This window comes from Pygoscelis adeliae, unplaced genomic scaffold (assembly GCF_000699105.1).
Source record: "Pygoscelis adeliae isolate BGI_AS28 unplaced genomic scaffold, ASM69910v1 Scaffold24, whole genome shotgun sequence".
NCBI lineage: Eukaryota > Metazoa > Chordata > Aves > Sphenisciformes > Spheniscidae > Pygoscelis > Pygoscelis adeliae.
The window spans coordinates 1,156,671-1,171,061 of NW_008824806.1; the positions used below are offsets into that span (position 1 = coordinate 1,156,671).

Sequence of the window (14,391 nt, forward strand, 5' to 3'; positions counted from 1 at the left end):
CAAAGACTAGTTGATCTATATCCAACTTCGTAGGTTCAAAACAGTTATGGACGCAACTGTTTTGTCTGTTTTTATAAAGCAGTTTCCAATAAAATGACTAACAACTGCCAAGGGCTGCTCAGTTCTTAAAGGTTCTCAAGTGGGATTGTAGGCCTTGTCATTTCAAATTTTATCTCTGTTATATACTGAGCAAGCACAATATATAAATCTCTAAAAAGCAAAACCCACAATTTCCTAGTGCCACTTTTATCATTTTTCAGATAACTTCATTTGCACCCAATTTAGAATTCAGCATTTTCAGAGAAATAACAGAAAACCAATAACTGATCAGAGAATTTCTGAATTCTTCTTATGCACTTGCTGTGCTTGGATTTAATCCATCTTCAGATGCTGAGGTGGTTTTTTTCTTCCCATCGTAGATGAACCTGCTTGCCTGCCCGCTAAGCAGAGCTAGAGGCATTGCAGACTACTGCTATGCAGGCACCTCCCCCATGCTATTCCCCCATTTGCCTTCATCCTCACCAGTTATACTGCTACTCTTCCAACCCTGCACATCTGCACAGAGCCTCTGTTTCTCCATAGCAGTGTCCTGTGACTGCTGTACTGTGCTCTGGGCTAAAATGGATGGGGAGTGTCTGCGATGCAGAACCAGCAGAGACATCTTCAGTATTTTCTTTTGCTCCCAGTGTAAATAGAGAGACATGGAGTGAAAGACATGTTGACTTCTACGGTCACCAGCTGATCTTTTGCTGTGTTGCCTTCAGACATTGGAATTTTTAACTTCAATATTCCTCATTCACTAAGACACCAACCAGTATATATATATATGAGTAGAGAAGAAGATATCATAGAAGATATGTGGGATACATGCACATGCACAGACACACACACACACATAAAATACCAGAGTCATTTAAATGGTAATAGTAATCACAGCATTTTCATCCTAGATCTCCATGATAGCTTTGCCTCTCAAATTTGTAAATGTTACCACAAGAGATATCTATCAGAAGCTGACCAGATCCATCTCTCTGGCAGTCTGAATCCAGGAATTAGTCCTCCAGTGAAGATTTATTTCAACCTATGAGAAAAAATATCATTACCACATATGTAAAAATTCAAACTATCAAGGCAACATGAACTAAAAGTAAGCAGTATCACAAAGGTTGTCAATTAGGTGTAACATGAATGAATTTCATCACAGAAAGATTCCAAATACAGTCATGAATATATGGCTTATTCATATGTAAATCAGAAAAATTAACCAAAAATATTTGTGTCTAAATTTGATTTTGAATTCATAACATTTTATAACTGACATGAAATTGTTTGTGAAATCACTATGAAATATTTGCCAAAGATGTGATATATGCATATTTTTCTCCTGCTGTTACATGTCTTAATTATTTCCATTTTGCCAGCTATGGACTAATTTCTAATTTCATAGTGCTACATTTTTATGTTCAGACCATCAGTCCAAAACTGGCTTAGTTTTGTCTTAATTACATGCTAGGAGGAGCTGACCCCCCTTGCCTAGGCAGATTGTGTTTCTCCAGAGTTTATGCTATAGGTTTTCTTATTACTGTAGCGCTTTTCAAAGTTGCCATGAAAATGTCCTAAATCAGTCATTTTCACTTGAAATTAAACAAAAACCTACTGTAATTCTGAGCTATATATAGCACATATAGCTCATATCTGAGATGGCAGTGGAGATTCCCAGTTTGAAATGTTGTTGTCCTCCTGACTTTAGCTGCTCCTATTTATTCAGGAGTGCTCTGCCTTTCAAACTCCACTGCAATTCAGGTGTAAATAGGGACCTCTCAGTATTTCACCTAACTTTCCAAAGAGGACTGAAGAAAACGATTATAATGTGGTGATGGCAGACAAAGATTTGTCCAGAAAATAAACATCATGTGTACTAAAAAATTCCTTAACCTTTACGGTCTGAACATAGGTATCCCACATGCAAGGAGAAAGTCCTCTCCTAGGAGGGAGTCCATGGGATTCTGGCAGGAAAATGTTCTGTCCTCCCACCTGGCCAGGAAGTACAGGGAAAGGAAGGAGGAGGCAGAGGGACTGCCAAGAGATGATTCAGCTGTCATGAGGGAGACAGGTTCTGCCCTTGGATCTCACTCCCACCTCTGCTTTAGTTTTTTTGACCAGGGATGGTCTAAATGAGAATACGTAGCCACTTCAGTGAGCAGCCTCTGATGATTTGGCTTTGTAGACAGCAGGGTCTGAGACAATAATTATTTTCTCTCTGACCTCCTCACCTTCTAATCCCGAAAGCTGTGCATTCCTGGCCCACATCACTGAGACGAGGGGAGGTCCCAGTGTGCTGGAGCCCCGCGGTTTGTGTGCTGCCCAGAGAGGAGAGAGATGTGAATTTGAGCCCTCTCTGATTAAAAAGCTGGCTCTCCCAAATCTCTAGCAAATGAACTAAGTTCTAAGATATGGTTAAACGCTGTGATGTTTTATCACAAATAATTTTGCATATTCTTCTAAGCATCTTTAAAGCTATCAGCTCCATAAGGTTTTATTCCTAGTACAGTGCATCAGGAGAGGCCAGGTGGTCTGGGTCCCCAAATCCTGTACCTGCTTGGCTTTTGCCCTATACATTCAGTAGAAAGACAACTGCCTTAGTGGAAGTCTCTAAGGGTGCTCAGCTTTGGGGTAAGGGTGCAAGGTTCCTTAGGCACTTAGTCTGAGAGGCTGAATGTAAAGCATTGACACTTCTGCAATAAATCCACTCCAGATCACAGTTTTACTCACCACAGGTAAGCACATGAGTAGAAGCAAGTCTCATTAACTAAAGCAACCAATGAATAATGGAAAGTGATGATTGGCTGGAGTATAATTTATATTTCTTTTTGACGCTATAAATGCCAGTGCATAAGTATATGTATTTGGAATAGGTACTAAAAAAAATGCAGTAAGGTGGTTACTTGTCACTCCCAACCTCAGATTCTTACCGGTTTAAATAACTTTTTCCTTCTCAGGTTGCTTTATAGGACCAGAACCTCTGCCAATCTTCTGCTCGATCTAAGCCATCTTGGCAGTGAAGTAGATAGTTTGGATAAGCCCTTCTGTCTGTATACTTAATGCAGCGGGCCCATCCTGTATCATAAAATACTGAACTTTATTAGAAATCAAACATTTTCAACAAATTTCATTCTTGTTCCAAGGCCTCCAAGACCTTACATAAAGGAATACATGGAAAGTTGATAAAGGGGTACATGGAAGTCCTTGAACAGATGCATTTGAACAAGCGTATTGTTGTTAGTAAGACTGCTTGTAAGCTGGAAATTAAACCATGATTTCCTGAATGATGGACAGGTTTAAACTTATTTTTTTGCAAGGCTTTTATTTTGAGTTGGGGTCTGCATGTAGCTGTGGATTTCAACTTGATTTACATTGTTTCAAGATTTTTGAACAAGATTTTTGTCATTCCATAGCCATTATGGTTACCAAAGTAACTATAATGATTTGTCTGGTCTATCATCAATGAGGAGTGGCATTCAGCACAGACCACTTTTTTCTCAACAAGCATAAAAGCAACCTCATTAGTAAGTCAGGTAAAAGGAGTAGTATATTCAAAATGATCTTTAAAAATTTAGGCTTAAGTCCTCAGTAATGTATATTTCCTAGTTCATTAATGCAGAAATACTGCACATAGATTTTAATCTTAGAGTTAATAATAAAAGCAATTTTCACTAAAAATATAAAAACTGTAATGGTAGAATCATGATATTGCATTTAGCTCTCCCACAAAAAGTCACTTTATTACTTTCTTTTGACACTTATTTTCATTCTGGGATTAATTTTACTATATAAGGGCTTCTTAACTATTCTATTAAAATTTCCATTCAGAAGCAATAATATCTAAGAGTGAATAATAGTCATGTAAATCATTATTTCATATTAATGTAAAAGATTTTGTAAGTTCTTATGAATTCTGCTGACATGCACAATTGTGAAAAGGTTATCTCTACATTCTGCAGTGATATGCGCTGGAACAAAGGAACTATTTTAAAAGCATCAGTGGAGTACATCAAGTGGCTACAAAAAGAACAACAGAGAGCCAGAGAATTAGAACACAGGCAGAAGAAATTAGAACATGCTAACAGAAGACTTCTACTCCGAATTCAGGTTTGTATAAGAGCGTAGCCATGAACTACAAAGCTTTCTCAGTACTTATTCCTCATCAAATTTTATTAAACTGTATAGTTTTTCCCCGAATGGCATTTATTAAAAATAAATTGGCTTGCTTTATTTATTGCTGTGTATATTGAGGAGGGGGTATTTTTTAGATTTCTAGGAAATTCCTTTGATAATTAGACCTTACATAAAGGAATACATGGAAAGTTAATAAAGTATTTGTACAAACAGTTTTCTACGTATGTATTAGAGCCAGAGAAAGACAAAAAAGAAAGCAAAAAAGGATACCCCTGCAGCCAAAAATCAATACTGGACACAAAATTCCCTTCAGCATTTTCATTTTCCCTTTGTAATCATTTCACGTTACACTTCCTGGGTATAGTGTGCCATGTTATATCTGCTTGTGACATGAAGCAGCAGAATATGCTGCATGGCTTGAAATGCAAGATTTGAATATAGACACATATGAAGATGAGATAGATAGACAGACAGACAGACAATCAATCATCTTATATATGGTGATTTACACATATATCTGTCTATCATAAGCATCATCAAGTATCTTCTGTTTCTCTGGATAGCAGTGGATAACGAACTAGAAAGTTGCAACATTTTTCTGTCACCTTTATTGGGTTCAGTACACAATGGTTTTAGAGAGGCTGTCCTACCTCATGTAGGTAGCAAGACAGTTGCTTAGTGCTTAAGCAAGACAGTTGCTTAATGACAGGAGGGAAATAAAAAGAAAAACACTTGAGTGGCAAATTTTCATAGATTAACAATTTCATATTTTAACATGTAGTCTTCACAACTGGACAAAAGGTATAGTTAATTTTCATGTATGATCCATATACTTATTGCAATAGTTCTGAAGACACTGTTTTGTCTTTTAAAGTCATTATCTAATTGATTTTGTTTGAATTGTTAGGAACTAGAGATCCAGGCACGTGCACACGGCCTTCCAGTCATGTCTTCACTCAGTGCTGTCGATTTAGCTGCACAGGTCATCAAGCAACAGTCTTATCCAGAGGACAACTCTGTAGACTACTCTCAACAAATGCCTCTGGCACATGGACCAAATTCTGATGTTTGCGATGGATCTACAGCCTTTTCTGATCCACTTTCACACTTCACGGATTTGTCCTTCAGCGCAGCTTTAAAAGAAGAGCAACGGCTAGAGGAAATTTTATTGGATGACACGGTGTCGCCATTTGGAACAGACCCACTCTTGTCCTCCACGTCCCCAGCCGCATCGAAAGAGAGCAGCAGGAGAAGCAGCTTTAGCACAGATGATGGAGATGATTTATAAAACCAGAAAGGGCCTCATACTTCCCTAAACCACTTGCTAAAAGACTGAGTTGAACGTAAGCATGGTGTTTGTGCTTATTTTAAATACAAATAAGGAGAGCCACTGTGAAGATAAGTTCCTACATGACAAGGGTTTAAATCAGCCCTGACTTCACAGGAAAATGAGATGGACGTGAACTCATATCACTTTGCCCCAAATTCACACCCTCTGTTCACAGCTGACATTTGCACAAATCTTTCTTCACTGGGATGTTTTTACTATCGTTCCATGACTTTTTACACCACTATGAAAATGGTTACCCATGTTACAAAAGTGTATTCAAACTCTCTCTTCAATCTACATTCACTATTCTCTGCTATGAACATGAGTTTTAGTCATTTTTTTAATTTCTCTTTTTTACATAACTAAAAATTCTACAAAACATGAAGCAACAGGGAACTATTTAAGCTGGGAACTATACAGATGTTACAGGTTTTAAAATCTGAAAAAACAGATGGTAATGCTTTCGCACAAGTGAAGTGAGCATGAAATTTAAACTGCGTAGGCTTCTCTTTAAAAGGACAAAATCCATTAAGCTTTTTATGGAATTCCATTTTTTTTAAATTTCATTTGTAGAAAAAGAACAGACTTTTAATATATGTTTTAATGATACAGAAGATAAACGGAAACTAACATAATGACAGAGACTTAAACGAACTCAGACAGAAAAAGATGATATTTCAGCAGAAAGACTATATGGATGTACAAGACTCAACAAAGATACTCCATGTTACAGTTAGCACAATTTAAAACAAGCACTACCGGTAACAGTGCTATGTCAGCCACTTATTCCAAGAATATCCAAACTGTGTCCTTTTTTTGTGTGGAAGAGATCAGAATTCAGAGACATGACAGTGTGCTTCTGGACAACGCTTTTAGTGTCCTTTGCAGCACAGTAAGGTTTTTCCAAAGGGACTTTACTTTATCCATACACATGCCTTTGGTCCATTTGGAAACGGAGGGAAATGACAAGATTCCCATTGCATACACTTGAAACAAAGAGAATTTAATTTCAAATTTGGCTTTGGATTCACTACAGAAAAGCTGAAAAGGAAGACTTTCAAACCGAAGGGGATATTCAGAAGTGTTGATGTGATGCACCGCTTCTTATAACTAGCTTGCTAGGAGGGGGCGTTCAGAAAACGTGTTTTGATGACTCAGTTTTGGCTTGGCAGTTAGAGGGCAGGTAGAAGGCATATCATTTCTATACATAGTAAAATTCTGGAGAGTGATGTATGTTCCTGGAGGACATTAAGTGCAATCATTCCAATTGTAATATTAATACATGGGAAAATAAGCTGGCACAGGTTCTTTGTAGCTCTTCCTCAACCAGAGCCAAAAGATCACATTAGGGAGTTCTCTAATGACTCAAAACATGTTTCGAAAGTGTGTATAAATTTTGCTGTCACTTAGCCTGCCTCACGCCCCAGAAGTGTCACAGGATTGGAAATAGTAAGAAGAGATTTAAATGGATTGTTGTTTGCGTTAACATTTTAAATGTATTTAAACATATTATCCAAGAACAGAGCAATTGTTTCTTCCTATTGCCTCTTCTGTTATTGGTACCTGGGTCCTCCTCACAGTCCTTGTGAGGTTTGTGTTCCTCGAGGGCCATAGCCCGTTCCTGACCAACTCAGATAGTGTCCCGATAGTTTCTTAATTGGAAAGTTAGCAGTGGGATAATAAATTACATCCGGATGGCTATAAAAGATAATGGAATATCCAATTTCACAAGAATATTTATGTTTTTAGGAAACTCAAGGATTTCTATGAGCCTATGCAAACTACTTGGATGCAAGCTGAATAGAGCAGAACTGATCTTGCATACGTGTGGGGTCCCAGACAGCCCAGCACACACCTGACCCTCAGAAGAGGCTGAGGTATGCTTCCACTGCATGGTTAAAAATAATAACAACAACAAACAGTCTTCTGGCCATTTTCTTTTTTTTTTTTTTTTAGCGTGGAAGAAAGTAATGAAAAGACAAATGAGTATTAACCAAAGGTAATTGAACATAGAACTGATCAGCATTTTAATTGGAGTGCTTCTATAAATTAAGCTCATTAGAATAGGAACCACTTTGTCATAGTTTTGCCAAAGACTAGCTAATATTGACATTTGAATACAAAATATGATGAATTAAAAGTAACATTTATGCCCACATTATGTCTAGTGTAGGATGCACATTGTCCATTTCAGCTGATGAAAGGAGGGGATACTTGGCTGATATCAAATGCCATTTGTCCTTGTACTGCAGTTTCTACTACATTAGTTTTAAATACACCAGTGTGGATTGCTCATAACGGAGAAAAAGAAATTAAATATGAATGTATTACATGATTTTCCCATTGAACTTTTACATGGGAGTTAGACCATACTTCTGAACTATATTGACTTTAAATAACATCCTGAATTTCATCACTTTTATAAGCACTGTTCTAAAAAAAACATTATAGTGCATCCATTAAATTTTTTAAAGTTGATTTTCATTCTTCTGACAATTGCTTCAGTCTGAAGCACCAGACTTTTTTTTTGTCTTCCTGCATGAGAAACTTAACAGAAGACAGTGAAAACTTCTTTTGCAATATACCGTATTGCATCTATCATTAAACATATTCAAGCTCTCTTCATTCACACAAAAACCCCAACCCCCTTGCCCAAAACACTAAATGTATCCATACCTGTAGGTGTGTATTATGGCAATGTTGTTTCACTACCATTACATTTTTTCTAGTAGGAAGTCATCATAATTAGTATTTTAGCTAATAACTATAACCTGTATTACAGCATCACCCTTGAAATTAGGTGGTGATACAGGGTGCAAGAAACAGTAATCTAGGGCATTCTGGGGATAAACAGGTGGTACTGAAGGCATTTAGGAGATGTGTGTGCTGGTAACCATGTCCCAGACTTTCTGGAGTAAGCACTCCCTCTCCCACCCCCAGTTTGGTGAGGCTGCTGTGAGGCTGAGAGGACTGTTTGAGCAGAGCAGAGCATGGTCCTACCAGCTTGCACAGAGGAAAGGGACTTCATGACTACAGGGACAAATCCTGACGTCCTTCCTCAGGCAGAATTTCTTTGCTGCCCATGCAAGTTTTATGGGACTAAAACATGGTGCAAGCGAAATGCACTTTTTAGCTATTTCCTACAGAGATCTGTTTAATGAAATCTCATGAAAGAGATGCATAATATGCCTGTGGCTCTGGGCCTAGAAAAGAATTTGAAGTCTTACAGAGTCTGACTTCAAGCAGGGCAGGGGGTGAGGGGAACTGGCAATTTTTGTCAAGATGTATTAAATGAGTAGTTCTTGCTTGTTTTCAGTAGCAGCTGTTCAAAGCTGGCGAATGTATTCCTACAGAATACACAAAACAGCAGACTGATAATTACACAAAAGGAAAGGGAGACAAAATATTAACATCCCGTTTAATTCATGAAATGGATATAGATAATATACGAAGAACAGAAACCTAAATTATTTCGTTGTGCATAGCGTGGATAGTGAAAAGCTACAGTAAGTGCAAACAGTTTTAACAGTTGCTTTATGTAGTAAAATAGCTAAATATAATTCTGTCATTTAATCTTAATAAGAACATCATTATTATAATATCTTTTGACTTTTATAGGGCTGTATATATGAATGGAAGATGTAAAATTATTGTAATTTAAAATTATGTTAAGTCTCTTAGATAAGTAAACATTACTATTATGAGACTGTAGAATATTTTTATAATAATTGCTATTTTTCATTGTTAACCGTATAGTATCTCGTTTTCTAAGTCAATGTATGCAGACAGAATGTACTTTATTACGCACTGTACATGCAATCTTTTTAAAATTACGTTTTATACATGCTGGTATTTTATGTTTATTATATGAATACAATTAAAGGACTGAAATTAAAACATCTCTTTATATGTCCCTTGTGAAACTTCACTATCCGGTCCCTCAAAGAATGCCATCACAAGACAATGTAATAACATCCACTAAGAACATCTGAGATCCCTAACAGACAAAACACTTCACAACTGCTAAACATTTAGTCCATTATGATACATCATGATCCAGTAGCCGCCCATTAATAAAAATAATTGATACATTCTTTAATATGGTCTCCTGCCATCTGCTTATTCCTGCTGCTAAGGCTTTGATTTATGGAAAGTGTTTTCAGAATGTTGCAAAATTGCTAGCAGGCATGATGATATCAGTTAAATCACTAAGAAGCTCTACAAAAACCTTTTAATGTACTAGATGTTCCCCAGACAATCTAGGATAAACAGAATATTGTATTTTAAGATGTAAAACCTTTTTTTAAAGCTGATAATTAGGCAGCATTTGGCACTAAAAGATACTTTTAATGAATTAAGTAAGGATTCGGATTGCATTTTGAATTCCTAATATCAAAAGTGCTGCTTTCTTTAGAAGATATTTGGTGCTTTCTGTGGATAAAATGATGCAAAAGTTGTTGAGTAGTAATATATATTTCAGCTATAGTTTTGTGATAGTTCATTGTTTCATGTAAAATAGTGCTCATTGTTTGTGTACATCAGATAAACATTCTATTTGTAATAAAGATGTTGTCCAGGCTCTTTATTTCATCAAATGATTAAGACACCCCATCAATATTTAAACAGAATATTATTATAAATATTATTTAAAGTTCAGTGATTAGCCATGGAAAGAAGCTTTGCTTTTTTACATATTTATTATGCACTTAGGATTTGATCATAAAAGGTACTCAGCTCCTTTGTGAGGGACTGAGAGCCCTCAGTTCACTTTGAAGAAAGGCAATGCTCAGCCTGTTGCAGACTCAGACACTTAACGATTAAATAAACAGCATCAGAAAATCAAAAGTTATTTCAGAGATTAGAAAAGCACTATGTGATTCACTGCTTGTTTAAAAGTAGTGATATTTGCAATTGACAGACAAACAGATTTAATGTCAGCATCATTTGTACTAACAACCAATGGGAGATTAGAGGAAAATGTATGAAGTTGTGATAATAATCAGACCAAAAGTCTAATTATAAAGGAGGCTGCAGCAGTGAAGTATGCTAAGGTTTATTCATTAAATCACTGGTACCCATCAAGTTAAATATATATCAGTTTCATTAATTGGCAACCGCAAGACAAATGTTCTATATTCAGGGTGGTGATGATTTTTATATAATCCACCACATTGTGGTTAAGTATATGATTCATGTAATAAGAAAAAGGTGCCTCCAGGCTATTGTTCCTAGCATGGATTAAAATTTACATATTGCTTCTCCTTATGTCAAAACATCTGGTGCCTACAAATGCTAACATTTCGTTAAAAAGTTTCACAAGATAGGAAAAGTGGATTGGAAACATTGCATGTGAATCATTCAAGCATTATAATGGAATAAGAGGCTGAGTTATGAACAGGCAGACTGAACAATAGTTTAGTCAAAGATATTCATACGCTTATAAGTTTGATAGACAACACTTTGTATAAGAAGGGGAAATGCCCCAAATCATAAGAAATAACCAGTATTTTTTTTTCAAATGTCATTGAGATATATCATTGCGGTTACTTTCCAAATTGCATTTTTCTCCCAAATAAGATCCCTGTACCTAAGTATATGTACTTAGTGCTACGACCGTGGCTAATACGTTCATTTCATTCATGCGCTTTAGTATGTTGGCATTCCTACCTGCCATGTAGTTTCCTCGGAAAATTTCATGACTCTTATTTTCACTCTCCTGTTTTGCAGCAGTATATCAGGGTATAGCAGGGTAGATCGCAAAAGATTTGGATGGCCAGTTATCCTAATCATCTTACTTCCTTGGAAAACCTAGCAGTCCTTGCATCGGCACCTAGACCCTAGACTTACAATCTTTTTCCCTTTGATTTCTAGGTGGGACTTAAGATGTTAATTTTCACTTATTAAAAAAATAATTTTTTTGGTGCTAAGTTATCCAGAAAGCTACATCACAGATTGTTGTGATTAGCAGATACATTAATGTTGGAAACTTCCCTCTGTGTGAAAGGAGGCAATAAACATTGTTTTCTGTGAAGTGCCTTGATTCAAGTGATACTATATCTATTAATTTTCTGGAATTGAAACATAAACATTCTTAGACAGGTGGTGTGTTTGCAAAAGAGGAACCATTCAAAAAGTAATGGCTCCCCCAAAGTGCTTTTGCATTTTAAAAACATACCCCTTGGATTAGAAATTTACTTTCTCTTTTAGGCCTCTGGAGTTCAAGCATGTAACATTTATATGCCCTAAGTCACCCCCCGATGATACCCCAGGGATGTCCCAGGACTGCGTGTCTGTGCAACGCAGATGGCAGTGACGGCAATCGCTCTTTTCTGCAACCAGTCCCACCGCCAGCAGAGTCAAACGAACAAAGCCTCTGGTGGTGAGCCCCGTCCTCCCATCTCTCCAGGGAGGGACACCTCTCCCCAGCCTCACTTTCCACCTGGATTTCTTCCTCGGAGCTGGCACAGGTCTCCTAATCGTCCTGCCTCAAATCCAGAGTGGGGTCACCTTGCAACCCTGCTAACACCTAACAGGTTCAAAATCCATAAGTACAAAACTGAGGTTACACAATCTGGTTGCCCATGATAGCAAGCAAGGATTTGGCAATGCGCTTGAGCTCCTCTGCAGACCTCCCAGGCTTCTTCCCACTGAGCCTGAGGGGGGTTTGAACAAGAGGGCAGCCAAAGCCCAGCGCAGGCCAAGAGCTCTCCCTACTACAAACCCTGTGAGAACATTAATTTTGTGAACGGTGGTTAACAGGAGTTTTGGGGGAGTTTTTTAAGCATGTTACATAAACACGCATTTGTGCATTGTGTTTACTTGTAATGGACTTGCCTTCAGTTACCAAATGATTCCAAATTATTTAAGTTTAATATACAGAATTGGGAAAAAATCTGTTAGCTAAATATTTTACATACTCTCCCAGGAGTAGGCCGAGTTAAAGAAAATGTGTCTTTTTAAAACATAAGACAATAACATTAAAAATTCTTAATATAATATCTTCTTATCAATTAGGTGATCTGTGGCATGGGCACCTTTCCTTATCATTAGGGGGAGAAAAAATCCTGCATTGCTACAGACCCATTAAGAAAGTAAAGTGAATACCCAAAGTCATTGCAGAAATACCATTCCATCATTTCCACTGGAAAGCAGTTTCTACTGCAGGACAGTTAATATACACAGCCAGCTTGCTATAAAAACAAACCAACACAAAGCAACTTCATCTTACTGCAAAGTAAAGTAAGCACGGTCAACCATAAGCATGGGCCAGAGAACTGACTTCTGCAATAAACACTCAAGGGGCATTGTCTCCACTTGGGAATTTTACTCTCTAAATTACACTAAATTTGACTTGCTCTTTTGCAGTGGGTAGAGCATCCTTTAGGCAGTGAAAGCAAAGCCTGAAACAACTGAGGTTAAGGAGCATGGAAAACAAAAGAAGGTACATTCTTGATTGCAAAATATCACGAATGGGATCTGGTGCACCTGAAGGAAGATCTCTGCTCAAGGGCAAATGTCAGCCTGAAAAGCAGGCAGGGGAGTACTGGGCTGGGCTCTGGCAGAGCCTGTCCCTTCCTGCAGGAAAAGAAAGGAGCTTATTTCAGGGTATTTGCAGCTTCCAGTGGGGTGAGTTATGAGTACCCCTCCTCACCCACTTCCCTAACATCATTCTCTCCCTTTTCAAACTGTGCGAAATTCTGGAGCATAAAAAACAAATATTCTTCCCTCCCGTCCTTACTGCTCTTCCTCCTCCAGAGGCTGGTGCAAGTGTGAGGAGCATCAGCTCCTCCTGCTTGTCAGAGACCAGCTGCAGCCTCAGCTGAACCTGGCAGATCAGTCAGTGGTTTAACAGGTTGGTAGCTGTGAAACAATGCCAATGCACTACTGGTCACAAGTGATTATATGATTATTTAAAAGGCCAGAAATGGTTTTCTACATATCTTGATCCTCAATATTACCAAATGTGGGAATAAAATAAACTTATTTGCCCTTTAAGCCTTGCCATTTCAGAGGAACTAACTTAGTTTTGCTGCTCAGTGTATTGAAATCAAGTAATAAATAGACATTTGGTTCCCTTAGGCCCCTGAAGATCCCAAACTGGATGGTTGTTGGCTCCAGGCACTTTCAGTGTTACCAGGAGGTGCACGTGGCTTGCTCTTGATAACCTTGCAGACTTTACATCAAGGGCCTGTTGGTTTTACTGGGGACTTTCTTCTAAATAAGGGTGTTTATGCTTGAGCTTACAAAATTATCTTTTTGATAGGCCAATAAAAATATGCTTATTACTGCAGCTATCAGCCTCATGTCCTATTTTTGCCAGTGTAGCAAGGCAGAGAAGTAAGTACATTTCACATGAAAATATTTGCAAAAATGTGCTTATTTGGTCTTTCCCCTTCAAAGCCCATTTTCTGAAGCAGATGTCTGGACTCTCAATACAGGCTATGCATCATTTTGTTTTGGGGAACTAAATTCTTAGGCGAACTGACAGCAAGTGATTTGGGACCGTTCACAGACTGTTTCTGTGAGACTACAGCTTTCTTATTATTCTTTCTGTCTTTGCACAACTGTATTTTTAAAATGCTTGTGCTAGACCATGGTACCAGCCAGAGATTTTAAAAGCACAGAGACAGTGATCTGATTGACAGCTATTGCCCAAATCAGATTTATATATGTACTCTGAAATATGGACTCAGATTCTGTGTACCAAAACGATTAAGATCCTCAGTGTTCTCCTCAAATACAATTCTGGTATGCGGAGCAAAGATGTTACTCAGAGAGTGGCACAAGGAACTGATCTTGTAGAAAGCATTGCAGTGATACTGCACTTTCCCAGGCTTAGAGACTTGGGTTTCTTTCCTCCTTTATGAAGTAACTTCATAAACAGT

At 37.7% G+C, this 14,391-nt stretch overlaps 1 protein-coding gene across 1 annotated transcript in view; it reads left to right on the top strand.

Annotated features, from left to right (window-relative positions):
* The window catches only part of TFEC (transcription factor EC), a 36,667-nt gene extending 30,963 nt beyond the window's left edge, over positions 1–5,704 (top strand). Inside the window, exons 8-9 of the mRNA XM_009324110.1 lie at positions 4,002–4,149; positions 5,084–5,704. Of these exons, the coding sequence (XP_009322385.1) occupies positions 4,002–4,149; positions 5,084–5,464 (529 nt within the window). The 3' untranslated portion in view covers positions 5,465–5,704. The remainder of the gene's footprint in view (positions 1–4,001; positions 4,150–5,083) is intronic.
* Positions 5,705–14,391: the final 8,687 nt, after the last annotated feature.